The sequence below is a fragment of the Vanellus vanellus genome (genome assembly GCF_965231255.1).
Source record: "Vanellus vanellus genome assembly, chromosome: 23".
Classification (NCBI taxonomy): domain Eukaryota; kingdom Metazoa; phylum Chordata; class Aves; order Charadriiformes; family Charadriidae; genus Vanellus; species Vanellus vanellus.
In genome coordinates this window covers 2,366,920-2,393,716 of record NC_138928.1, presented here as the reverse complement: position 1 = coordinate 2,393,716, position 26,797 = coordinate 2,366,920, and the positions used below count along the sequence as shown (strand labels likewise).

The 26,797-nt window shown below is 55.4% G+C and overlaps 2 protein-coding genes across 2 annotated transcripts; one reads left to right on the top strand and one right to left on the bottom strand.

Moving 5' to 3' along the window:
• Positions 1–774: 774 nt before the first annotated feature.
• On the bottom strand, positions 775–10,436 carry FGD2 (FYVE, RhoGEF and PH domain containing 2; the record flags this gene model as incomplete). The annotated part of the gene is given in 21 exon segments (XM_082494584.1): positions 775–1,378; positions 1,463–1,606; positions 2,000–2,146; positions 2,323–2,448; positions 2,675–2,767; positions 2,886–2,916; positions 2,996–3,075; positions 3,401–3,493; positions 3,889–4,035; positions 4,409–4,467; positions 5,024–5,162; positions 5,288–5,444; positions 5,859–6,007; positions 6,404–6,484; positions 7,165–7,441; positions 9,445–9,557; positions 9,560–9,594; positions 9,597–9,770; positions 9,773–9,788; positions 9,792–9,955; positions 10,370–10,436. Coding segments are annotated over 21 exon segments (2,523 nt in total). The 3' UTR covers positions 775–1,147.
• MTCH1 (mitochondrial carrier 1) lies at positions 10,435–22,607 on the top strand (the record flags this gene model as incomplete). Its single annotated transcript, XM_082494691.1, has 12 exons — positions 10,435–10,617; positions 11,459–11,543; positions 12,882–12,988; positions 13,422–13,499; positions 13,811–13,868; positions 14,339–14,390; positions 15,228–15,287; positions 18,893–18,986; positions 19,353–19,400; positions 19,592–19,659; positions 20,371–20,446; positions 20,880–22,607. 12 exons carry the CDS (start codon positions 10,435–10,437, stop codon positions 20,952–20,954), a joined length of 984 nt encoding a protein of 327 aa, XP_082350817.1. The 3' UTR covers positions 20,955–22,607.
• Positions 22,608–26,797: the final 4,190 nt, after the last annotated feature.

Below are 26,797 nucleotides of genomic sequence, written 5' to 3'. Positions count from 1 at the left end.
GATCCGTTCAGCCCGTGGCTTCAGCCGTGCTTCAGGCTGGTGGGCTGGAGCTGCTGTGGGATCCCTGTGCAGGCAGCAATCCCTGCCTGCTGGGGACAGCCATCCCTGCCTGCCAGGGACCGCAGGCTCCCCCAGCTCCCTGCGTGGGGCTCCCGCATCCCAGAGCTCAGAATTGGCAACTTCTGCCCTGACAACATTTTTGGGGAGCTTAGAGAGGATGCAGAGAGAGAAATGCGGGGCTGCAGCCTGCAGTGCTGTGTGAAACGACCAGGGGTGCTCGTTATGCTGATGATGGAGAGGGGAATTCCCCCCATGTCTGCCCAGCATCGCTGCCCTGCACCACCTGCGTGCACCCAGCCTTGTCCCAGGGCATCGGCCCCCCAGGAAACCGGTGACTGAGAGAGGTACAAGGGTGGAAGGTGCTTGTGGGCAGGATGGGGTGCAGGGAAAGTCTGGGATGGGCAGGAGCGCAGGGCTGGCTCAGCAACGCAGGCTGGGGGTGGCTGTGGTTAAGGGGTACCCCCACACCATGGGATCGCAGCAGTGCGAGGCCAAGGGGCTATGACAGGCTGGGAGAGGGACACCCTAAATCCAGCACGAGGGTCCCCGAGCCCGGTGAGTGTGATGTACAAGCTGGGTCTCTGCAGCGTATCAGACCGGGGCTGGTTACAGATAGGGCGACGTGGAACCCCGGTGACAATCCCATCGGGCGCTCTGGAAAATACACCCCCAAAAAAGCCTCCTCAGACGGCACACAAGGGTTGCAGGTAGGATTTATCATAGCAGTTCCCGGGCTCGGAGGAAGGCTGAGGCGTTGCTGCCCTCGGGCGGCAGTCGGTGGCGCGGCACAGCGGATCCCGGGGTCCGGCTGGCAGCGGGGACACAGGCTCCCCAGAACGCCTGGTTCTCCCTCCACCTCACAGTTTGGGTACCTCCACCGTCTCCGTGCGGTGCGGAGAGCAAGGAGGGAGGGGAAGGGGCATCCAGCTTGTCCGTGTGGTGGCAAACGTGCCCCCCTGCTCAGCCTTGCCCTTTTTGTGATGAAAAATCAAAACGCAGAGATCGCGGATCTGCCTGGAGCCAGGCGCGGGCAGGACGGGCAGGGGGAGGTTTGACCCCCCAGGCAGCCCAGAAGGTGGGCATGGCCTCATTCTGCTTCGTCGCAGGAGTCTGCATCCTCATCCTCCTCCGGGTGCATGATCCCTGCGGCGGAGCGCGCCATGGCCCTCATCCAGCGCTGCTTCAGCTCCTCCGTGTCAGCCACGAAGGTATAGACCTGCCGGGACTGCGCCAGCTGAAAGAGGTGGCGGGAATCGCCCTGGGGCAGGTCCCTCACCTGGTAGCCCAGCAGTGGGATGGAGGTGTGGGCTCGGACGTCCTGCCAAGAGCAGAGAGAGCAGTGAGAGGGAGGGGACAGGCTCACCGGGATGTCCCTTGAAGATGGAGCCGAGCCTGGCCTTACCTGGGGGGCTGCGTAGATGTACAGCACAAGGGGATCATCCTGTGGGATCACGAACCAGCCCCGTGTGCTCCCTTTGCCATTCTTGTCCAGCAGCTGCAGGGAACTGCACAGCAAACTCCTGCCTGATACTTCTGCAGCTCCTTTCTGCCAAAAAACCAGCAAAGAAATGCCTGAATACCCCATGCGGGAGACAGAAAGGGCTCTGAGCGAAGGTAATTTCCTGGGGAATTCCCTGCCCCCAAACCAGGGGCAGGCGAGGCGTGGTCCTGGGTGTGAGGGTCCTGCTGAGATGCTGTGGGAGAGGGAGCCCCGGCTGCCTGGTCCCCAGGGTCACAGGGTGGGACGGAGGGGGCTTAGCACATCCACCGGCCTTGCAGTTCGCAGGCACCCTCTGACTGCTGCAGCAGCGACTCCCACCCCTCCTGCTGCAGGCACACGGCCAAGCTGTGACAGCAGGGCTGGGGACCGGCGTGGGTGGCAGAGCTCGGAGGAAGAGGGACAGAGGAGCAGGGCACGGGGAGGATGGGCAGCGGTCACCTCCAGGATGCCTTTGTGCTTCTCCTCCTGGTCCTCAAGCACCACGTGGCCCGTCAGGAAGATATAACACTCCTGGCATACGCGGTTCAGGCGGTTCTCATCATACTGCAGCTCAGCCTTGTAGTCAGAGCAGCGAGCGCACACCACCTACAACCACCAGACAGGGACACTGGTGAGACTGGGGCAGGGCTGGGGGATCCCAGGGACAATCTGTGAGGAGCTGAGGGGCAGGAGCCAGGGAAAGGGGTACTCAGGGTTCCTGCCCCAGTGGCCACCTGAGCAGGGCAGGAGGGAGGGAGGGGAGAGGGGACAGGGTAACTCACGTATCCACAAGCTCGGCAGTGGTGTCTCCGGCGCATGATGGCATTGAAGGGCTCCTTGCAGCGCATGCACATGGTAACCAGGTTGTCCCGCACCCACTGTGGAGCTCGGCGACCCAGCTCCTCCGTCTGGGGGTGGGAGATAGCATTGCTGGGGCTAGCTAGCTGTGGTCCAGGTGGTCCCAGCCCCTCTGCTCTCACCTTTCTCCTCCCCAGACCTTCCCCCTTGTCTACAGCTTTCGCCCCCAGCTCTGTTTAGCTAGGGAAACTGAGGCACAGCAAGGTGGGATCTCCCTGAGCTTCCGTGCAGGGGAGTGCTGGAGGCAGCAAGGCATGGGGAGGACAGGAGGGTTACCTTCAATGCAGACGTGCCTGTCTCCAGCCCATGCACTGCTGTCTTAAAGGTCTCGCTCCTCTTCTCCTTCCTGTCAATGGCATCTTGGAAGGCCTAGAGGGGAAGGCAGGGCTGGAGGGGCAGTTGGGGTCTGCCCCTGACACAGGCAGCAGGGGATCAGCCCGGTTTGGGGCGAGTGAGATGTGCCGCCTCTCCCAGCACTCAGTGGTACCTTGATCCAGGCGCTCATCTCTTCCTCAGACCTGGTACAAAACAGGAGTTGGATGAGTTGGTGTCACTCCTCCTCTAGAGGGTCTGCAGGACTGTCGCCCTTCCCCTTACCTAGCTTGCAGCTCCAGCGTCCGCTGCTTTCCCGAGACCAGGAAGGTGTGAGGGAACTGTGTGTCGTTCAGCTCCCGCACCTGAGAGAGACCAAAAGAAAGGATGTGGAGCAGTTGAACCCATATCCAGCACACAGGGACCTTCCTCTATGTGGGGGACAGGGATTTGCCTCAGGCCCAAGCCCTTTGGCCCCATTAAATCTGATGTGCATGAGTTTGCACTGCAGTCTCACAGGATCAGAGCATATTAATCAGTCCTCCTCACCCACAAAGCCATCCCTGGCTCCAACTCCTCCCTCCTTTCCGAGGAACTGCAGGCCAGCAGCCACATTAAGACCCCAGAGTGGTGTGCATTTTAGGGGAGCCAGGGTCCAGGGGAAGCACAAAGACAAGGTGCCTCTCTGACCTTCATGCCATCCACGTTGATGCGGAGGTGGACCTGGAACTCGGCACCCACCTGGATGACCTTGGGCACGCAGTACAGCAGCATGTTGTTGAACTGGGCATGGGAGAGGAGGAGAGGGTTGGTTGGAGCCCAGCACCTTCCTGCTCAGAGCTGGGGACTTCCCTGGGATCCAGGGTCCTTCACCCCCATGGCGCTGAGCTGGTTCTTGGGAAGAATTCAGCCTAAAAAGTGACTGCTTCTGCCCCAGCCCTCTCCTACCCTGCCCAGGCAAAGCACTCTTGGAGCGTGACGTGCCCATGGGATAAGCAGGTTCCCAACCACATCCTCTAAAGGGTGCCCTGCACCAAAGGGCTCAAATCCCCCAGCTCTGAATTCATCCCCTCTGTGTAGAGATTACCCAGTAACACCCCAGGCAGGCTGCGCTGCCCCTCTCTCCATTCCTATCCTATACAACCCCTGTCCCTTCCCCTGGGCATCCCAGCTCCCACCAGGAACAGGTACTTCTCCGATGTGCTGTTGTTACGGGTGGAGATTTTTTGGATCGGTCCCTCCTTGATCAGCTCGTTGGAGGGATCCACAATGTCATCCTCGAGGCCCAGCCGCTGATAGACCGCCCAGAGGTTCTGCAGCCGTTCCTGGGGGAAGGCAAAGGGACCTATTTCTGTGGGGAGCTGAGCAGCCACAACCTTGTCACCCTTGGGTCCCCTCTATCCCCACCTCCCATGCCAGCTGCTGAGTACCAGGAGAGGTGGCACAGCTTTGAGAGTAGCTCCCAGCCTTGAAACAGCCAGTGTCACATCATGGCTGATGTTGCACACACGACTTCCCCAGGCTCGAGGTGACTGGATCAGGCATCAAGAGCAGGGTCTAACCTCCTCTGCTGAACCCACAGTGCTCCTGTCCCGTTCAGGGTAGAGCTGCGCTCCACTGAGTTGCACAGCATGAGGAAATCTGGCAAATCACCATACAGTGAACTGCAAAGCACTGCCAGCCAGGACAGGCACTCACCATCTCGGCGATAGCTGCGTTTGAGTGCTTGGCCACCATAAAAATCATCTCCAGGGCCTCTGCAACGAGAAGAGAAGGGGAGGAGGGTTAAACACTTGCTAGGGAGCTGTGGGAGAAAACCCCGGAGTCTCTCCCTCGTGGGGGAGTCACACGTGCGGTGGCTGCTGCCCTCCCCTGGACACAACCTGAATGGTCCTGAACGCTGCACAAGCGTCTGGGTCCGTCCGGACCGTGGGGTGCCACGGTCGGGTCCCGGGGGGACAGCCAGCCCGCGTTTATCACTTCATCCCAGCAGGACTGGGAGCTGCTGTGATCCGCAGGGGTCCGATAGCTCCCCCGGTCACTGCAGGTCTCCCTGGGGGATGCTTGGGAGGGATCATCCTTATCCTGAAATACCACCCACCTTCCCCGCTGACCTCCACAGACCCTGAAAGGGCAGATTAATCCCTCTCTCTGCTAGAAAAGGATCAGATCGAGAGGTTTATCCAAGGGCACAGGGCAGCTGGTGAGAGAATCCAGGTATCCTGATGCCTGTGTACATTAGGGGGTTGTTATTTCCCCTACAAACCCACCCTGCCGCTCCCCGCACTGGGGAGAGCCAGACGGAGCCCTTACTCTCTGCATCGTCCCGGTCTGGGGACTCGGGTGGTAGTTTTCGGACATAATCTTTCAGGAGGAGTTCGTAGCGTGGGATCCTCTGCACGGGTTCCAGCATGTGGTGCTGCAGCGTTAGGTTGGCGCAGACCTTCCTCTTCTGGGGAGACACATCGTGCATGGAGAAAGAAGCAGTGACTAAGGCAGCTCCCACCCTCTGCTGATTCCCCTTGCGGGCAAATTTCGGGGAGCGTTGTGGTCCCCCACTCTGCTGTGGCCCATTACCTGGATGTCAGCAATGAGCTCCTGGAAGGGCGGAGATTTCTCCGACCAGAAGGTGATGAGCTCCACGGCCTTATCGAAGTTCTTTACATATTCGCCGTACATCTTGAGGAACGGCGCAAGCTTCTGGATCACATCCCCAATCCGTGGGTTGCAGCTCCTGTGGAAGGGAACCGCAGACTGGCAGCTTACTCAGTCCAGCTGGGCAGACAGACAGCGAGGGATAAAGCGAAGGGGTGGCTTGGGCATGGTGGAGAACAGAGGTTTACAGCTGTGACCTGCTACATCCCCATACAACTTCCCGCTCTCCAGAATGAGAACATGCCCAGCTTGCAGCCAGCCTGGACCATTCATACCTCAGCACAACCCTAAAGCACCTGAGATGTCACCCCCCCCCCCCTTTTCAGAAATACTCTGATGTGGGCTGGAGTGTTTTAAGAAAGTGCTCTAGCACAAAGACATTTGGAGCAAAACAGGCCAAGCTCTCTGGTCCTGGTGGGAGACCAAATTCATCACGGCTCCCCCGTTCTGGCAAAGCAGCCCAGGTGTCCTGCCCTCCCTTCCCGCTGCTCACCAATCCTCCATGCGCTTCTGCAGCTCTGGCAGGAAGAACTTGGCGTGGAACTGGTAGATGGAGGAGATGTTGGAGAAGATCATTTTCACCACCTCCTCTGGGACTGTCTTCCCATTTTTGGCTTCTTTCATCAACTCTGTATAGAATATCTGGAAGAAAGCAAGGGTGAATAGAAAAGGCCACGAAGAGGTTTGAGGATCCCATTCCCTCACTAAGAGTGTAATGTCACCCAATTAAAAGGCCTGACTGTGCAGGAGAGAAATCCCAGGCCTCCATGAAGAAGCAGGGGGGATGGAAAGCTTTGCTGGGACAGAGGTGCTCCTTGGAGGTGTGGGGTGTAGGAAAGGCAAAGGCCAGGCTCATTCTCTGCCCATGAAGACCAGCAGCCCAGCACGACTCTCATCTGTACACCTTCAGTCTCTCCAAAACCTCCAGGAAACAGCCCCTGGCTTGTGCATAGGTGGCCAAGCTGTGCTGGTGGGGGCAGACGGCAGCAGGGCTATCACTTCCCAGACTTGTGTGGGCCCCTCTGCTCCCCAGCTCACCTGGTCGAGAAGGTGGAGGCGGTTGACGTAAGCCTGCTCTGTCTCCAGCAGCTCCAGAGCTATTTTCTTTTCCTCTGGTTCCTGCATGGGGAGAAGGGCTCAGTCTCGTGGGCTGTGACGCAAGATTTTCCCACCTGCCCAAGGGGATCCAGCTCTGTTCCCCAGTGTTCACAGCCCACATCAAACTGGACCTCACTCCAGGTGAAGGCAAAAGAAGGATCTCAACAAAGCATATGGTAAAAATTAGGGTGAAAACAAAGTATTTTGGGGGGCTGTTGGGAAGTCTGGATCATGTCCTCCTAGGTCACCCCTTTCTCTGTGTGCCTGTTTCTCCCAGAGCAACACAGGGCTAGCGATCCTAAGGAGTGGGGTAGGGTGGGATGGGTTAACCCCATGGCCTGAAATTCCACCAAGGAATTGAATGCAGCCCTGCAGAAACACGTCTGCAGTCGGCAAAGGGCAGCACAGCCCTAGGATGCCCTGGGATGGACCTGGCTGGGCTCACCTGTGCATCTGACCCCTACAGCATAGTTATATCAGAGCTGGAAGAGACAAGGTCTGCTTGGATCTATCCATCCAAGCAGGGATGGGAATTTGTGCCCCAAGCACCAGGGAACAGGCCACGTCTCTGTCACCCCACGCACTGGCTCTTGCAGGGCAGGGACTTGCTGAGGGCCAACAGAGACCTGGTTCAGCCCACGTGACTTCGCGCCTGAGTGTGGGCACCCATCAGCCTCACCTGAGGTGCCTCTGGAGCTTACCTTGCTGCCAGTCTCAAGGTCTGGGTCCTGCTGCCTCCTCCAGTTGTCCTCGCTGATCTTGTGTCGGAAAGAACGGAGGCATTTGAAGCTGAGCCCCCGCTGACCCTGCTGCTCCTCCTCCTCCTTGTTCTCTTGCTCCGCTTGGTTCCCAGCAGCCATCTGGGAGAGGCTCTGGCCCTCACTGGTGGGGGATGCTGGAAGCTGCTGGGGCTGGCTGGTTGCTGGAGTAGCCTGGCCATGCGGAGACTGCTTGTCCCTCCAGGGAAATTTCCCGGCCCTGCCATGGAGGAATCAGTGTGATCAGTTCACCCATTCCCCCAGCACAGCGCAGCCCGCTCAGGCCCAGGTTACAGCCACTGTCAAGTGAAGGCACTAAGACACAGCAGCACGCTGATGCTGCTTTGCTCTACTACAACCCTGCTGACACAAACCAGGGTCTGAAAGCCCATACATCCTCCAAGAGGGCCAGAATCCAGCCTCTCTTCTCCCAGTGCCTCCTGCTGATGCGGTCAGCCCCCATCCTGCTCTAGAAAAGCATGAGTCTGCTGTTTATCCCACCCACAGCCATCGCTCATCCACAGCCATTCAGTGCCCGAAGCACAGCCCTGCCCTTTGCGACACTGGTACAGCTCTGGCTTTTTCCTGCTGCCACTGTGGAACCAAAGTGGGGAGCCAGCAGCCTTGGGCACGAGGCTTTAAAAGCCCAATAACCAAGAGGTGTCAGCCAAAAGGAGTGTTTGTGTAGGTGGTTTTGCAGACGGGTATTTTTTTGGTGGCTTTCTCTCTTCCCTTTTCTGGCAAAGACAAGGAAAACAGGTCCAGAGCAGCTATGGGGGAGAAACCTCACAGAGCACAGGCCTTGAAGATGATAACAGCTGGTTCCTGTAGTAAATTGCTCCAGGCAGAAACTGGAAAAACATCCGTCAGTGGCCTGCAGACAGAAGTGGAATGAGGAGGGAAAAACCATGACTGAACTGGACATAAAACTGCAAAGTTGAGGATAGGAGATATCTTGAGTGGCAGATGCGCATCTGAAGAGGATGACAGGTCCATCCCCACGCTGATAAGCACATGTCTGTGCCTCAGGAGTGCACCCACAGCCATGCACGCATACCCTCCTGTCCATGGGGGCTGACATAAGCCTTCACGTGACAGAAAAACTTTATCTGTCCCTCCTGGTGCCTCCCAGACTTGTGCCAGCCTAAACCCACTGCCAAGATCCAACAGGGAACTTCTCTCTTTCTGTTTGAGCTGACTTGGACTAAACCGTTTTCTGTTCCAGAAAACTTGTTTCCAGTTTACCCAGCTTCCTCTGAAAGTCATAAGTTACTTTTATTTCCTCTAAATCAAACTCATGCTTCATGATAAACAACAAACACACTACAGCAGCGAAATGGAGGCAGATCAAACGCCGCAAATGGTTCCAACACAACAACATCACAAGCCAAATTTCTACTGTGGGACCATGGGGACAACCACGCTGCCCTGGAGCCATCCAGAGCACAAAGCCTGGGGCAATGGAGATGCAGGCAAAGGTCCTGGAGCAGAAGGAAATCTTGTGCCTGACCATCTTCAGGAAGTGTTGCAAAACTCATCTGTCCAACCACACAGCTTCATTAAGGCTCACTGAGACCACCTCACTGATACAAGGAAAGGCAAGATTCAATCTCCCGATTCAACAGATGGGGAAACTGAGGGACCTCAGGGTCTGTGGGTCCCAGCTCATGCTCCAAGTGAAGCTGCTGTTTTATGGGGCTTCCACACTGCTCAAAAGGAACTTGCTCTTCTCCTTAACATGGTGCTTTCTCTTCCCCTTCCTAGGAGCCACATTGCTGCAAACAACTTGATAGTCTCAGGCTAGTGCCTGAGGCTTGGATCCTCCAGATGCTCCAGCGGCTCATCCCCAGTGAAGACCCCTGTCAACGTATTTGCAAGCCAAAATCTTTTTTCCCCAGCAGCAGGGGAAAAAGCATTCACTAGCTAAGCTGACTGCAAAGGTGCTGAGCATGGAGGGAACAAGCATGCCACAACCTAACCCTGGGCCCAGCACAGAAACCTCCAACAAAGTCAGTCACATCCCACTGAGGTTTTCAGTCTTCTGTCCATGACCTGCAGCAGGAGGAGGACATTGGGGCAGAGCTAAGTGCTAAAGAATAGCAAATCACCTAGTCAGCTTCTCCCCAGCCTCCAAACCACCTCCAAAGTGGGTTTCTTCCATACAAAACCCACACACCAAGGAGTCCTCATACACCCACGGCCCCCAGGATGCTCCTTCCTTACCCGTCCTTTTCAAACAGAGCCACCAGGTTCAGCACTCTCTGTTGATTATCAGCCTCTCCCTCCATGGCACTGGCTGCACGGGCTGGGAGCGGGTCCTGGGTGTAAAGGAGTTGCGGAGTGCTGATGGCTGCAGCTCCCTTCTTCTCTCCCACTCTCTGCTTCAAGGTGTTCCTGGGACCCACGATGTTGTTCGGGGAAGAGGATTTGCACAAGGCAAAGACCATCTGCTGTCCTTCTTACTGTGGTAGGAGAGCTTGTCTCCGGGTTAGCCTCAAAAGGAAAAGAAAAGAGGAAGCGCAGCAGGTTGCAAGTGGGAGAAACCCTGAGAAAACACTGGGAATGTGTTAAGCTTGGGGGGACCTCACCCTGTGGCCCAAACTGGCGGCATAACCAAGCCCAGAGCAGCAGCGGGGATGCTGCAAGGGGACATGCTGGGCAGGAGACCTGACCTGCTGCAATGGGGTGGGCTGCGTCCCACCAGGCGTTAGAGCACTGGGATGTCCCTCAGGGGCTGTGTGCAAGGCTGAACAGTCCCGGTGCTACAAGGGGCTGTGAACAGGCTGGAAGGGGACTCCTGAGAAGGAGGGATGAAGGAAGGGAATGGGTGAGAGGCTTCCTAGCACCACAGGCTCCACAGCCAACCCCCACATGTATGTCCTGCTGGATCCGACCCTCTGAGGAGAGCAGGTGTCCCTGCCCAGGGCAGAGGGTGGGACTAGATGGTCTTTAAAGGTCCCTGCCAACCCAAACCATTCCATGACGCTATGATTCCCAGTCAGGTCTCAGCCCCATGCCCGGCACTGTCACGACCTGTCATGGCCGCGCCGCGCCGCCCCGTCCCCTCCCTCACACCGCGGCTCCATCCCCCCTCCCGCCATGGTTCCGCCCGCGCTCCCCCCGCCCTTTACGCAATGGTTCCGCCCACCCCTCCCGGCGCGGTGACGCATGACGCACTGCGGAGGACGGCGCAGGCGCAGTGGCGGCGGGGCCATGGCGGCGGAGGCGCCGCTGCCCCCGGCTGCGCGGGCGCCCCCTGGCGGCGCCGCGGGGCGGGCGGCGGCGGCGGCCCCGGCGGGGGCCCGGGCCGAGGGCGCCGAGGGGCTGTTCGTGGTGCTGGGAGCGGGGCTCGCCGCCGCCAGCCACCCGCTGCTCTACGTCAAGCTGCTCGTCCAGGTCCGGGGCCGCCGAGGAGGGAGGTAGAGGGGTGGCGGAGAGGGTGGTGGGCACCGAGGGGACGGGAACCCCACGTATAACGGGGGATCAGGACCTCGGTGTAACGGGGGAGGTGCTCCTATGGAGACCTCCATGCGCTGGGGACCACTATATGTACAGCCTCCCCCCCCCCCTTTATAATAGGGGGGCACCTATATAACGGGGGGGACACCCCTATATAAGGAGGCAGTGAGGACCCCCATCCAACGGGAACCTCCGTATATAACAGGGGATGAGGTCACCCTGTATAATGGGGGTCCCTGTATAGTTGGGGGCATAAGGGCACCTGTAAAATGGGGGAATATATTGTAGGAGAATGAGGATACCCACTACAACAGGGACCCCTATACAACGGGGAGTAGGAATCCCTAGGTAATGTAGGGATGAGGAATTCTATACAGTGGGGACTCCTTTATAGTGAGGGCATCAGGACCCCCTCATATGGCAGGGTATGCTAACACCCTGTACAGTGGTGACCCCTACAAAATGGAGAGGATGAGGATACGCTCTGCAGTGGGGGCTCCTATATAAGGAGGGACAAGAAACCCCTATATAATGGGTATCCTGAGAACCCCTCTAATAAAATACCCCATAAAATGGGAGGGTTGAGGACCCCCTGTACCCTGGGGACCCTATAAGATGGGGAAGGGACTGCCCATGTCATGGCACCCCCACGTATCTGAGGGTGACGGGGAGGGGATGTGGCCCTTTGGCAGCTCACAGACACTGGGATTGAGACCCTGTGGCTGGGGGGCTTTGGGAATGCCGGGAAGGGGACCTGCTGACTGGGTTTTTCTTGTAGGTCGGGCATGAGCCACTACCTCCAACCATTGGAAGAAACGTGCTGGGAAGGAAAGTCCTGTACCTGCCTGGCTTTTTCACCTATGGTGAGCGAACATCCGTCCCTCTCTGCCAGCGTGAGGTCCTGCCCAAAACCAGGGCTGGGAGCTACCGATCAACTGAGCTGACCTCCTGCCTCCCCTTGGGGTCATCCTGAGGCTGCAATGAGATATAAACCACTACAACCGGTTGCAAAGCCGTCATATTTACCCACCTGTTGTTGGGGACAAGGAGGTGGCAGTCCCGGTGTTGGTGCTGCATCCCCTTCCCGTGGCATGTTGCTCTGGGTTTGCACCGTAGCGGAGGGGCTGGTGGGGGTTTAGGTGGCATAGGTTTGTCGGTGGAGGGTTTTGTGTGTGTTAGAGACAGAGAAGCACTTTTCTTCGCTACAAAATAGCCCTGCAATAACTTGGCCGCCTGCCCTGCTCATTTGTATTGTAGATGGAGCCCTAAAGGGACAGAAATACCAAGAAAAAGGATGGTAATATGTTTAGAAGGAAAATGAAGTACTATTTTTCTTTCTTTGCGGGTGGAGCAGCACAGGAGAGGGAGGTGAACACTCTGTAACCTTTGGGGTTGCTTTCATAGCGGGATTGCTGGGGGGAAGGGGAGCACAGAGATCTGAGAGATGAGTTGAGCCAATCCCAAATTGGACAGCAGTACCCATGGGGTGGGGGAGATCCAACACAGGACCAGTACGTAAGCACCGCAAACCTGTCCTGGGATACCTGGGTCTGGAAATGCTCCAATGCTGCCCTTTGGAAGATGCATTTTCCAAGCAGATTTACAGCTTTGGATGATGGAGAAGCGCAGAGCCTTCCTGGCTTCACTTGGGACAGCAGAGGATGGGGGCAGGAGCAGTTGGTACCCACAAGCTCATGGTGGGTCGTGTTCCACCTTGTTGCATCAGGGAGAAATTGCATCTGTTGGCTTATTTTTTGGCTGGAGACCTGAAGAAACTTTCCTGGGAGAAGGTGGTGGGCAGGAACTGAACCTGGGTTTGCGAGATCCATATTAACCCTGAGTCCGACCCCCCAGGGCGGAGGGAGGAGGTGACACTGCTCAACACATGAGGTCATCCCTCCCTACCCTGGTTCAGTCCAAACTGCCTTATAGCCCTTTCGGGTGAGCAATCAAGTAGCCCAAAATACTGGAGCTATCCTTCCAGTTTAGACAGATATGACAGAATACTTAAGAATTCTTTGCATCCTATATGAAATTTATTTTGGACTGTTATAATAAAGCACTTACGGTGGGACTGCAGAGCAGCTGCCGTGCTGTGCTGAGCTCTGGTGTGGTTTCGGCTGCACGCCGGAGGTGTTTGGGGTGCTGTCCGCAAGTCGGCCGGTTCCCGACTGACAGCAGCCTGGTGTTTTCTTACCCAGCCAGACACATCGTGGAAGTGGATGGGAAAAGAGGCCTCTTCCGTGGTCTTACTCCTCGCCTCATCTCAAGCACTTTATCAACCATCACCAGGGGGAGCGTGAAGAAGGTAAAGGTCAGCTTCTCCCTCCATAAATCAGCGTGCAGGGTCAGCTGGTGCTACTGCAGCCGAGCCAGGGAGCCTGCATGTGCCTGCACCCAGCCACGACTGCGCATGGAGGAATAAAGCGCCCGTCCCTCTCCATCTCCTAAACGCTTTGAATAGTCCTCCAGGACAGGAGGACAACAGTACCCATACCCCAAAACTTATTTACTAAACAATATTTATTTGAACAACCACTTGCCTTTTGTAAGCAGTTTCATGGCCCCTTTCTTCCCCTGTTTTGCTTTCCCTCCTTCCTCCTGTGTTCCTTCTTGCCTGTTTTTCTTCTCCCATGTAGAGCACAACTGCTTGTGGTTTCCTCCTGTCCTCAGGCATTGAGGGTTTGTGGGTCAGCATCTCTGTCAGTTTTAACCATATTGTTTCTTTTCTCCCCACTCAGGCCTTTCCACTGGAAGACATGGAGCACGTTTCTAACAAGGATGATGTGAAGACCTCCCTTAGGAAAGTGGTGAAAGAGGTGAGAAGTGGATATTGCATGTTAACAGGAAGATCGCATTGGGAATGTGCCTGGAGAGCAAAGGAAGCTTAAACTGTGGGCTGAGGGTGAAATCACTTGGAGAGAAATTCTGGGTGAAAAGGCCATGGTGTTTAGTAGCCACTCTGTATTCAGCTATTAAATATTTTGTAGGCATAGAGGTTTACCATGAACAACAGATTTCAGAAGAGGGACCTGAAATGGGTTTCACTATGCTAAGGAAAAGGGCCTGATCTGTGCAGGTCGATCAGTGCAGCTTTTCATGCAGGTGTGGTTTTTTTTCCCCTTCCCAGACATCTCACGAGATGATGATGCAGTGCGTGTCCCGGGTTGTCTCGCATCCGCTGCACGGTGAGTCCTGTCCCTCTGCCTGGCAGCCCTCTCCAGACTGCAGAGCCCTGCCCTGGCTGGGGATCACCCCAAAACCCCATTTACTTCGTGTACTTCTCTATGAGAAATGGCTTCTTACAAAACCACAGAACAGATGCAGGTCTCGAGCAGTGCTTGGGAAGGCTGATGCTTGGGTTGGCCTTCAGGGGCTAACCCAGCTGAGTGGCGAGGTGCTCTCTTCCCATTCATCCAAGAGCTTGCCCAAGTGATCCCATTGGGGTTAGGGACAGAAATCCTTCCTGCCGCTTACAGACTAGGGGAGAGCTCTGGTTTCTAATGAGTCTGACAGTGATGAGGACCACCAAGAGAAGCTGGAGGTGAGGCGAGGCCAGGGAAGGGAGTACAGAGGGTCAGGTTCCATTTTCCTTCACATCCATTGCAACCCCAACTGGATTTGTTACTTTATTAGCCCTATGTTTCTTTCTTCCTAGTGATCTCTATGCGCTGCATGGTCCAGTTCGTAGGACGGGAAGTCAAATACAGGTGAGCAGCTGCAGCTCTGAAGAGTTTGAGCACATAGAAGCGTGAGTCTGGGAGTCAGTGGAGCCAGATGTTCCCAGGCAGTGGGAGATACAGCAATGCAGGAGCTTTGGGAGACTGAAAAGTGAACCTGAGCCATGGTTAGAGGGTGGATGAGTTGGGGGTAAAGGGATGTGGGGAGGCTGGGCTCTGTCCCTGGCCTGCCTCTGTTCTGCCTTGTGCCTGTGGGGATCTTGGTGGCTGTAACACACCTTGCTGATCACACAGTGAGTCTCTCACCTTTTTGCTTTAGGTGTTAACAGAAAGCAAAGTCAGCAGGGAGGTAGAGTAGGTCATATGAAGCGTTGGTGCAGCCCTGCTAGTCTGCAAGGTCTTTCCAAGCCTTTTTTCAGTAATACCTGCCTCTCTGCAGGACAAACTTACACATGCAGCCACCTGAAAGCATGCTAGACACAATTGCAGCTAGCCCAGGACTGCCAGCACGAGCTCCCAGCGGCAGGACAGGGTTCTTGGGTTGAGAATCAACCTAATCAAAGCACATTATGTGCCATAGTTGCGCCACGCGCATTCACCTGCACAAAGCCAAGCAGAGCTCTTCTAGCTTCAGCATTTAAACAGTTGTCAGCAAGTTGAGCGTTATTGCAGACTGGCAGAACGCAGACATGACCCTCCTTGAGGGGTTGAGGAGAAGGAGCAGAACAGAGCTGCCCGCTGCATTGTTGGCATGGTGGCTTCGGGGGGACGCTGCTATGGCTGGTGGCTGCAGAGTGCATGTGAAGCTGTGTAGGACAGAGACAGAGCAGCCCCAGCATGCTTATAGCTCTTTTCCTTTTTTGGCAGTGGTGTGTTCAGCGCCATCGGCAGGATATTTAAGGAAGAAGGGATCCTGGGATTCTTTGTGTACGTGAGTTGTTTAAATACTTTCTACCATCGTCCAAAGGCACCAGTGGCTCTCCTGGCTGCTCTGCCAACCTCAGAGTGGCGCTGAGCTCCCCCCATCTGAAACCTTGTCTGACCGAACAGGACTCTCACATCACTCCCATGAGCACAGATTAAATCTGTGCCTTTGACAGTGCTCCAGTTTGACCATTAAGTTTGCCCCAGATCTTATCTTCAATCAAACCTTCAGAGCCCAGAGAAAACTCTGTATTTTTTCTTACCTTCCTTTTCCCTCTGGTGCTTCTTTGTGTTTCAGTGAAGGGCCATTTAAAGCATTTGTTTGTGCAACAGGCACCAAGATCAAGGGCAACAATGAGACCCCTTGTTGAAGTAAAAGCCAGGGCCTGGATAAGAAGCACATTCCCCTGAAGAGCACCGTGGGGGCTTGTAATGAGCAGGTGGTTCGTGCTGGCAGCAGGTTTGCCCGTGCGGTGCGAGCGTGGTGCTGCCTGGCTCAGCATCGCTGCCTGGACCAGAAAGAGCTGAAAGGCGCTTCCAGCCGCTTACAAAGCATGGTGAATTGATGGCGTATTGATGGCGTCGCTGAAGTGGAAGTCTAGCAGACACCTTTTTGCTTGAACCCTTAATTAACACTTCTTGCCTTTTTTTTTTTTTTTTCACATCTGTATAAAAGCAGAACCACCTGCTGCCTCCGCTCCCGGTGGGGGGATAACTGGCTTTTTTATATTAATAACAGTAAAGGCAGCTCTGAAATTTCAGGAGGGGCTTTCAGGGGCTTTCATGCCTTTGTCTCTGCAGTCACAAAATTTGGGCCTCCAGATGAAACATGAAGGCATCAGGAGTAGGTGAGCAATCGCAGGGGGTCTCACTGTGTCCTTGGGGAAAAGGCCAGGGACCTGCAGAGACCCTGTCAATTGAGTGTCACTGCATCTTCCTTTTGCAGCCCACAGCTTCTCTGCTGAGCTGTGCGGCCCCAAATCTCCTCTGTTAAATACAGGTTCCTCTGGGATGTTCCCTGTGCGTGGGGCATGGCTGGAGCGTGCTGCCCAGCAGTCCTCCCTCTCCTCCACCTCCTGAAGAAATAACGTGAAAGGAGCCACTGCATTCCCTTCCTTCACATAAAATAAACACTGTTGGTAGCCTAATTAAACTTAATAGTTCACAGGAAAGGCTTTAACACAACCCAAAATGTCTCGGGAGGGCTCTGAAGTTGTACATGCTCTACAGCCCCACTAGGAAATCACACTGCCACGAAGGGAACACAAACAGCATCTGTAGGACCAAACTGCTGCTTTTCTGCTCGCAGCCCTCCTAACGCAATCCAAACACGTCCACTCCCTTAAAATCCCTGCGGTGAACTTATTTCTCATGGCCTTATAACCTCTACGCAGCAATAACAGCAGCACACACTCGCTCTGGATGCATGCCTGGCTAGAGATAAAGACTTTTCAGGGGATGGATGTATCTTGCTTCGTCTCATATCTGCAGCGCCCTCCTGCCTGCAAGCAGGACAGAAGGATGTTCTGGGGCTCCAAAACTCTGCACAGTCACCTCAAAGATGGCTTGTCCCAGCCCTGCCCAGCACTGGGGTTTCTCCTGCTGGGTAGCGTCACCATACATCTAGGCTTTATCATCTGCCTGCTGCTGTTTCAGCTTTTTAATGACTTGTCATCTTCTAAAAATACTCCTAGTCCAGATCTCCTTGGACATCTCGCTGGGTGTGAGATCTGTAGCACAAATGAATTTGGGTTTATTAGTCCCCTTCTGCAGCACCCTCAGACCCCTGGTCTCCAGGCACCCTGCAAACTCAGGCGAAGCATCCATCATTACTCTGATGATGGAGGAGAGAGAGGGATGGGATCCTTATTGCAAATGGAACAAATGATCCGATTCTTTATCAACAGATGGGTGAGGTTTTACTTACGTGGCTGCCATGGCCCAGTTGGTCCTGGACCAACCCTCCGTTTCTGGTCTTTATTAAGGCCCTGTTGTATCTGCAGAAGCTCAGGAGCCTGTTTCAGACTTGACTTTGAGTTAGTAAAAGGATTTTTTGCAAAGGCTGAATGCTAAATGCAAAGCAGACCATCTCTTTGGGACTAGAGGGCTTTGATTTCTTTATGCCGTCCGTTGCTCTCATGTATCACATCTTTTAAGCCAGCAGATCTTCTGCTGAAGACTTCTGCTGTGCCTAACCCCTGAGACCTCGGCTTCATCTCCAGAGCTGCTGGGGCCTTGACAATACACAGGTTGTCTCCAAAAAGTATAAATGCTAACACCAAGCAAGCAAAGCAGGCTGGATCAGAGCATACAGTCCATGCAGTCCAGTGCTGTTCCGCTGCTGCAAGCGACCACAGCAGGAAAGAAAACTGGTCCCCTGCTCCGAAGAGGCAGCCTTGCGTTTGGGAAAAAACAAATGACTCGGACTGGTGTGCTTGGAGGTGGCTCTTCCCAGCCCGGCAAACACTTGTGTGGTTCTCAACAGGCTCATTTTCAGAAGAGCTGTCTGAACACGCCTGCTGGTGAAACAGGCGGGTTTAACACACACCTGGATCCTTTCACAGTGGAACAACCGCACAGCCAAAGCAGGAGGCCCTACGCTCAATGCCCGTGCTGGTGCAACAGATGCTGCAGGAGCACTGACAAACTGGAGAAACCCTCTGGAATGCTTTTTTTTTTTTTTTTCCTCCATGTTTTAGTGCCACTAGCTGTGGAAGCTGGGGGTGTTTGTGCTGCTGGGAGCTCCAGCTGGCGTGTCGATGGGAGCTGTAAGCCAAAGCAGCACATTGCCCCACGTCCCCGTGCTCTCATGTGGCAGCAGGGACTGGGAAAATCAGGGACTGGAGTGCTGCCCCCAGTGTCCTGGTTTGAGGTAAAACCACGACACCCCAGTTAATCCCACTTTGCAGCAGAGCAAGTTTTGCGGGAACAACCTCCCTCATTTTAATTTCTAAAAGGAGGGAGATTCCACAAAGAGATGAACTTCTCCTTCTGCATCCTGAAGAGCATCTGCAAAACGAGCTTAACAGAAACCCTCTTCATCTGTGTCTCACCTGGGGTTCAGAGCAGGAGTTGGGCCAAGGAGGGGTTTGGGGTAGAACAAGGGGACTTGGCTGAGTTGTGCCCACATGGCAGATCCCAAACTTCCTACTCCAGAGCATCCCCTGTCCAGAGCAGTGCACGTAGGACCACATTTGAAGGCCAGGCAAGCTCTTCCCCAAAATCACAGACTGGTGAGGGTTGGAAGGGCCTTCTGGAGCTCCCCCAGCCAGTCCCACCCCCCGCCAGAGCAGGGGCACCTCCAGCAGTGGCACAGGACACCTCCAGGCGGGTTTGGAATGGCTCCAGAGTGGGAGACTCCCCCCCTCTCTGGGCAGCTGTGCCAGTGCTCTGCCGCCCGCACAGGAGAGAAGTTCCTCCTCATGTTTAGATGGAATTTCCTATGGTCAAATTTTTCCCTTTTCCCTTCAATTCCTCCCAAAATAAGGATGCGTTTTGGGGAAGTGGGGTTCTTCTACGCTGGTGGAGGGAGGGCGGGCAGGCTGGGCACCTCGGAAGGCAGCACTGGGACCCTTCTGCACCTCACGCCCCTCTTTTTGTTGTTGCAGCGGTTTAGTCCCTCACATCCTGGGGGATGTCATCTTCCTCTGGTGCTGCAACCTCTTGGCTCACTTCATCAACACCTACGCGGTGGACGATAACGTGAGTGGAAATGCCTGATGGAAGGTTTGGGGGGCCCATACCAAGCACCTGCAGTTTGAAGGAGTTAATGGGAGGTTAATGGCTAATTTAATACAAACAGACACTGGGCTTTCTGTAAAACACTGTGAAAGTGCTAAAGATGCAGCCTCTGCTCAGGGTTGTGTTTCAGCTGCAGTTTAGGGGATCAGGTTTGATAGCAAATGCCTTTCCTGATTCTCAGCTGGGATGCTGTGTAGTTGCCGTTGCGTTCTGCCTTCTTCCCTTGCCCCACACCCATCATCTCAGGCTCAGAGGGGTGTCGTGTAGTGACAGTGACAGCCCAGTGTCATCCACCTCCTCCACAATCCCTGTGGTTTCTCTTTGCAGTTCAGCCAGGCATCGGTGATCCGGAGCTACACAAAATTTGTGATGGGGGTACGTAGGCAACTGCCATGCCATTTCTCCTCTTCCTGCTGCTGTGGGGTGAGAGCTCTTGGTCTGGGGACAAAGGCTGGTCTGTACTTTGTCTCCAAAGAAGATGATAACTTTGTTAACGTGCAAAAGCTGGGACTAGCTTTTTTGACGTGGTGAACATTAGAGAGGCTACCGGTTTTCTGTGCTTTCAGATCGCCGTGAGCATGCTGACGTACCCATTCCTTCTCGTGGGAGATCTCATGGCAGTGAACAACTGTGGGTATGTCCATCACACTGAGATCTAAGGGTTTCCCTTCCTTTCTTCCAGCCCCTTGTTGTCTGAATCCTCTGCTAACGATCGTAAAGCTTTCATACAGAACCGTAAACTATATGGCACCTCGCAGAGTTGGCTCGTTTCCTGTCCCAGGTTGCTTATAATTTTAGATCAGAGGGCACAGACAAGAGCAGCATAAAAGCTCAAGTGGAGAGAAATAGGGAGAGTTGAGGTGGTGTGGTCCAATCTGAATGAGACTGGAGGCAGAAGGGATCAAAGGGACTGTGCGGGCTCCAGGGAGCAGCACAAGGGAGAGCAGAGCTCCTAATGCGGCGGTGGGTGCAGACAGGAGCAGGACCAAGGTAGCTTTCCCAGTCCCACTGCTGGAAGAAATCTTCTGCCTTTGTGCTTGTGGGAAGGGGACTGGATCCAAGCTGCTGTGTAATGTCTCAATATCTGTTCGCTCTTGAAGGTGTAGACAGATCGTATAGTCCTGGTCTTGGTGTATCCAGGTAACGCTCCTTGTTTGTACACTCCAGGGGTAATTAAATTACATGATCTGTTGCATTGTAAATAATGAGTTGGTCATTTGGCCTTCAGCCCGGTGCGGACACTGTTTCTGTGTCCTCGCTTACACTTATTGCTGCTCTTGTGTTACCTGTCTGGATAATGTGACATCTGTAGAGACTGTCCCAGCTCTTTCTCATTGCTGTGCAGGTTGCGTGCCGGCCTCCCTCCCTATGCTCCCGCCTTTACATCCTGGATCCATTGCTGGAGGTACCTCAGTGCTCAGGTGAGGAAGCAGGGCACAGGCAGATTTTGGGCTCCCTCTGTTTCTTCATGAGGTCTCCAGCACTGCCCAAGAAGTGCCTGTGCCACATCCTTGATGTGCTCTGTAACCTGTTCCCATCCCTCCAGTTCTGGCACTGGTACCAGGCATGGCAGTACTGGTCTTGCCCATTAGATGCCCCGAGCTTGCAGCCTGCAAACTTGTGGCATGTGCATTGCATGCAGCAATGCAAGATGTCTCTGCCCTTCTCCGTCACTCATCCCTGGGGGAAATGCCCAACCCCAGCACTCGCCGGGCTCTCACCCCGATTTCTCCTGCGGGGTGCTCAGGCCTCGCAGCCCCGTGGTGGGCACGAGTTGGTCCCTTTTAGCCCAGCTGCGATTCTCCAGCCAGGTCTCAGCACGCCTGCCCTGACCCTCTGCTCTCTCCTTCTCAGGGGCAGCTGTTCCGCGGCTCCAGCCTGCTCTTCCGCAGGGCGCCCATGCCAGCCGCCTGCTTCCCCATCGACTGACTCCCTGGCTTGCAGGGAGAGGTGATGAACTTGGACTCCTCAAGAAACCCTAAGCTTGTTTCGATATATGTATGTTTTTTCTTTTCGATCCGAAGTCCATGGTGCCAGAACAAGACACCTCCACTCCAGCAAGGCCAGCAACAAGTTGGCTTCTGGAGATCTAGCTTCAGGCTCCAGCTGGACCAAAGCCCCATCCTTGCGCCTGTCTCGACCGGGATGTGTAGCAGAGAAAGCAGAAGGGAGTTGTCTCTTTGGTCCAGGCTGTAGCTCTGAAGTCACTGGGGAAGTTTGGGTAACCAGAAGATGCCCAGGTACTAAACGAGCCAGCTCTGAGACGCAAGGACAAAAGACTGCTTCGTTCTGCCTGAGCTGAGAAGTGGCAAGAGATCAAGGATGCCTCACGGGGAAGGCTGCGCCAGCTGATGAGCCTCCCACCTTGTCTTTTCTGGAGAGGGCAAACACTTGTGTGGCGCAGGTAGCTCATCCTGGGTGAGATCAACCCTGCGACGCATATTTAACGTTTTGAGGGTACCTGAACACTCGGGAGCATACCACCTCCCGTGGGCCTGAAAAGGAAATCACAGTATCAAAACAATTGCACTATGAAGAGCAGCGCAGTCCCAAAGAGAGGTACAGCTCTGCTCCAGGGTGGTATTGGGACTTGGACACGGAGAGAGCACTTGGAGAGGGATGTGTGCCGCAGATGGTAACTACTTTGGGAAGGCTTTTTGCAGCGGGATGGGCTGTATTTAGGATACACCTGACAGCTGCTGGGTGTACCCTGGGCAGGCAGTTTGGTTGCCTGTCTCAGGGAAGATGGGTCCTGGATAGGACCAGCCCAGCTGCATCGCATGAGCGTCTCCCTGCTGGCAGGACCACAAGCCCTGTTGGGCTCCTGCTGAACCCAATCACCGCTGATGGATGTGGGGCCATGTGTTGCAGTGCTGGGGTGCTGTGTGGCGGTGTCCTGATAGCTACACACAGAAGGGTTCGCCTTGCAGGAGGGGCGTTCGGTCCATTGCTGTCTACACTAAAGGAATAAACCTTGAGCTGGCCAAAGGCTTGCGAGGCGTCGGGCTTGAGAGCTCCTCATGCACACAGGAGCGCAGCCAGCCATTGCATAGCAGACCTCACCAGTGGCAGCAGGGCAGGATTTATCCACAGCTCCCCTGACCAGAGGTGTTTTTTTTTTTTTTTTTTTGCACCAGTCTGTGCTGGCATGGCAGCCAGGCAGATTTTCCCCCATTTTGGTTCCCCCACGAAGCAGTCTTTTGCACAGAGATGTTGCTGCACTCCCTGGGAAGAGGTTTTGGGGTCCTTGAGCAGGTTCTTGTGTGCTGCTGCAGCAGCAGCTGGGGTCGCATCCCATGCTGGTCCTCTGGGGACCCCAACCTCCCATCACACAGGGGTTTTCCTCCATCAGACAGATTTGATCCACACCTTCCAGCCAGGGCTTGTGGGACAGTGCTGGTACACGCTGGGACCGGTGGTTCCCACCCAGCTTCCTTCGGTGTCGTGAAGTTGGTCCTGTCTGTCCTCCCTTCCTCCCATACAGTTTATGTTACGGTAGAAGTTCAATAATGCATGGCCCTATTCCTTAACACCAGAGATTATTTCAAAGAGGATTTAACTGTGCTCCAAAATACATCTGTAAAACAACAACTCTTGAGTGTTTCTTTTGTTACAAAGTGTTGATTTTTTTTTTTTGCATAACGGGCTCCCTTGCTCAGGGAAGGTTTCAGTTTAAGACAGGCATTTCCTTTGGTTTCTTCCCCAAAGCCAGAACTAAAGCAGCTGCTACAAACTCGGATTCCCTCTGATCTTCCTCAGCTCCATAGAAGGTTGGCAGGTTTAGGCTGAACCAACTGGGAGCACCTGGAGCAAGGGTGCAGGCAGCAGTGGACTGGAGTACTGCCTCCAGCTCTGGAGCCCCCAACATAGGGAAGACATGGACCTGTTGGAGCAGGGCCAGAGGAGGCCCCGGAGATGCTGGGAGGGCTGGAGCCCCTCTGCTGGGAGGACAGGCTGGGAGAGTTGGGGGGGTTCAGCCTGGAGAAGAGAAGGCTCCGGGGAGACCTCAGAGCCCCTTCCAGTGCCTAAAGGGGCTCCAGGAGAACTGAGGAGGGACTCTGGATCAGGGAGGGGAGCCATGGGATGAGGGGGAATGGTTTGACACTGGAAGAGGGGAGATTTAGATGAGATATTAAGAAGAAATTCTTTCCTGTGAGGGCGGTGAGCCCCTGGCACAGGTTGCCCCGAGAAGCTGTGGCTGCCCCATCCCTGGAGGTGGTCAAGGCCAGGTTGGATGGGGCTTAGAGCAACCTGGGCTGGGGGGAGGCATCCCTGCCCAGGGCAGGGGGTGGAACTTGATAATCTTCAAGGTCCCTTCCAACCCAAACCATTCTGTGATTTTATGAAACAACGTACATGCAAGTAGGTATTTGGAGTTAAAGTGACCTGAGCAATTCTAGAAGGGATGATGGACACCCTGTCAGACCCATCGGGTTGGCTTGGTTGCTCCATCTTCCCCTGCACAGCTCACAGGCTCCTTCCTTCCCCACTGGCCTTTTATCACATTAGCTGGTTTCTTGCCTACCCCAACACTGGGCATCGCATCTCCCAGATTGCGTAACACCTGCTCAGGAACACATGCCTTTACCCTCAAAATCAAGGCCACCTTCTGCTGGTCACATGTGTGTAAAACCTCCTCCACCCTGCACATAGCCCGGCTGCAGCCGCTGCAGTGAAAAGTGCTATTTCCTTTAAGGAATTTACCTAAATCTACACCAGAGCAGGCGCCCTGCCTGCGATTCCTACCAGTTTACTGGGACCCACAAGCTTTGCTGGAAACAGAACACCTGAACATAACTTTTGATCAATTTAAATGAAAACCAGGTTTCAAAGCGCTGCCTTACACAAAGCAGGGGCTGCCATTCATAGGATGATTAAATAGTTCCTTACCTCCTCCTGCTTTTAGCCCCAGTTCTTGTCCCATGCTTCATTTGTGGTGTCCCACCATGGGAACAGCATCTGCACCAGGAACAGGCAAGAAGACAACCCAAACTCTGACTTGGCACCCCCCTCCCTTAAATTGCTGCCCCGTTAGCGGGTGCTCAGCCCCGCAGCTGCTGCTCCTGTAGCACAGCTGATGGGGATGGGGTCCCTCTCCCACAGGAGAGGGGATCTGGGGTGAAACCTGCAGTCAGGAGAACAAATGGACGGGCGTAGGAGGAGGTTTGGGTCCGGCACCTGGGATGGAGCCAGGGATTTCTCCCCCACACAGCCCCAGCGCTCCCCTATCTGCCCAGGAAACAAACTTGGGTTTAAATATTGACTCTCCTGCACAAAACTGGGATGGGTGGAGATCACTGCCGTGCTGTGCCCGTGCGGTTTATCAGCCCTCAGTGGAACACAGAGATTGCCGGGACTTTGGCCTCATCTGCTCCCAGCTGCCGGGGGCAGAAGGGAGGCAGCGACTGCAGCCAGGAGAGGGAAACTCAGGTCAAGGCTGCCCCGAGCCTCCTCGGGGCCTGGGCGCGTGGGTCTGGCAGGATTTGGGGAACAACAAGGTGCTGGTGGAGCCCTCGTGCCCAGGGAAAGTGCAGCTGAGCTTGGAGGGAATGCATCGTCCTTCCCTTTCCCCCTGCAGAGCCGTCCTGCTAAAGACCCTGCAATTAAAACCAAACCCCGACTCGGCTGTGCTGCTCTCCCTGCTGCGGAGCCGGGAGGAGAGCGGCCCAGTGGGCCTCTCCCCATGGCTGCCCAGTGCCCGTCGCCCTGGTGTGTGGTCAGCGGGAAGGCCGGGGGCTGCCGGTCCCCCCAGGTCAGCTTTGGCAGCGACGGAGGGGCCCCGTCTTGCGGCCGCACACGAGTAAGCGTCCCTGCGGCACGGCTGCCCTTGATAAGGCTGTTTGAGCTGTTCTCCCGCAGCGCCCAGCTCCACGTAGGCAAATAACTCTTTAAAAAAAAAGAAATAATAAAATAATGATAAATAAATAATAACCCTCGTGGAGGAGATTCTGCCGCCGGGGAGGTGGGACTGGCTGGTGCCGGGAAATGCTCAGGGTGGGGACTTGGACCGGACCCAGGTGCCACCGATGTGCTGGCCCTGGACCTTCGCGCAGCCCCGTCCTCGCTGGCAGCAGGGTGGCCCCGTCCCCCGGGATGGGCTTCGCCCGAAGAGGGAGGTTATGGAGGAGTTGGGTTGTGCTGGATTCCTCCCCCCTGGACAAGGGAAATCCCGGCTGGAAACAGGGAGAAAAGGCCACAAAGGGCACGGTGGGAAAGCTTGGCGCGGCGGCCTGACCTGCCACGCTGGCGGCGGCGGTGGCGCGTAAGAGGAGGGGAAGAGCTGCTTTCCACACTCTCTCTTGTTTGCTGCGGGCCCTTTTTTGGGGACAACTCCCTCAAATCCCCCCAAGATGAGCCACCCCGTTCCCTCCTGGGATGGCAGTGCTCTCGGGGGGTGCCGGTGGCGTTTTACCCCACCCTGAGGAGACCCCAGGCCTTGGGGGAAAGAGGTGGCGGTGCAGGCCGGCCGGGGTTGGCCATGACATCTTTCCCCGCAGCCGCCCTGGCCCCCACATGCCTTCCTTGGCACTTGCATGATGCTGGGCCCCCCCCTCAGTCCCAGGGGAGAAGCAGGAGGCCCGGCGAGCCGGGGAGGGGGGAAAAAGCCTCCTTGGCTTTTGATTTGGCTCGCGACCCGGTGGCCGGGCCGGTGTGGTGAGGGACCGCATGGCTGCCGCAGCGGCCCTCGTTGGAGGCGCCGTCCCTTGCTGCAAAAAGTGTTAATTCCCCAATCTTTAGGAATGGAGTTTCTCCCTTAAAAGCCGCCTGCGCTCTGTGGCCGGGCGGCGCGGCTCTTGTCAGGCTGCCAGAGGAGGCCGGAGCAGCGTCACACGCCGCAAAGTTTTACAAGGCGAGCGGAGCCGTCTGGGGAGAGGGACAGGAGAGGGGACAGACGCACGCACGCACTTGGACGCGCACACAGAGAAACCTCCTCCGGGCTCCCTCCGGCTCTGATCCCAGCGTTTATTTTTTTTTTCTTTTTTTTCTTTTTTTTTTTTTGTGGAAGAACAAAGACTTTGGGGTGGGTTGGCACGTTTGTTTTTCCGGGGTTGGTGTTGGGGACGGAGAGGGAGGGAAGGAGGCCGGAGGTGGAGGGGGGAGCCGGCAGCTTGAAGGCGAGAAAGTCCCGAATTTCCTCGGCCGAGTTGCCAAGACCGTCTCTGCAAAACTTGAAGGAGGAAAGACGGGGCGGGGGGGGGGGAAGGGAGGGAGGAAAAGGCGGGGGGGGGGAGAAATAATTAAAAAATAAAATATGATGACGTCACTTGGAGCAGGGGTGCCTTCCCTGCTGCCTGTCAGATGCGCCTGAAAAGAACAGGGCAATAAAACAACAGCCGCCTCTGTCTCCCTCGTTAAACACGGCACTAATTGGATGTTAATTTCTCCTTGCTCTTCTTGCTGCTCGATTGTGAGGGCTCTGCCCGGCTCTCCCGCTCCCGCTTTCTTTCTTTCCTGTTGCAATGCTCTTGGCAGCTCCGAGGGACTCCGGACTGTGCGTTCCCCTCCCGCTCATGGACTGGAATAATTCAGGAGCTGGGAGTATTAAAAAAGACGAGGCGCGGGGGCGAACGGTTCAGAAACGGGGCGGGCGCGATGGATTTCGAGAGCTACGCTAATCTCCCCGTTTCCCCGTGCATTGTCCTGCCGACTTGGAGCTATTTGATTTCTCTTTCCCCCTGCTTTCCCTTCGCGTTGGGTCTGGGCTGCCGGGAAAAATATATGTTCCAAAAGAAAAACCCCAAAGCAAAAAGGCATTAAGAAAAAAAGAAAAT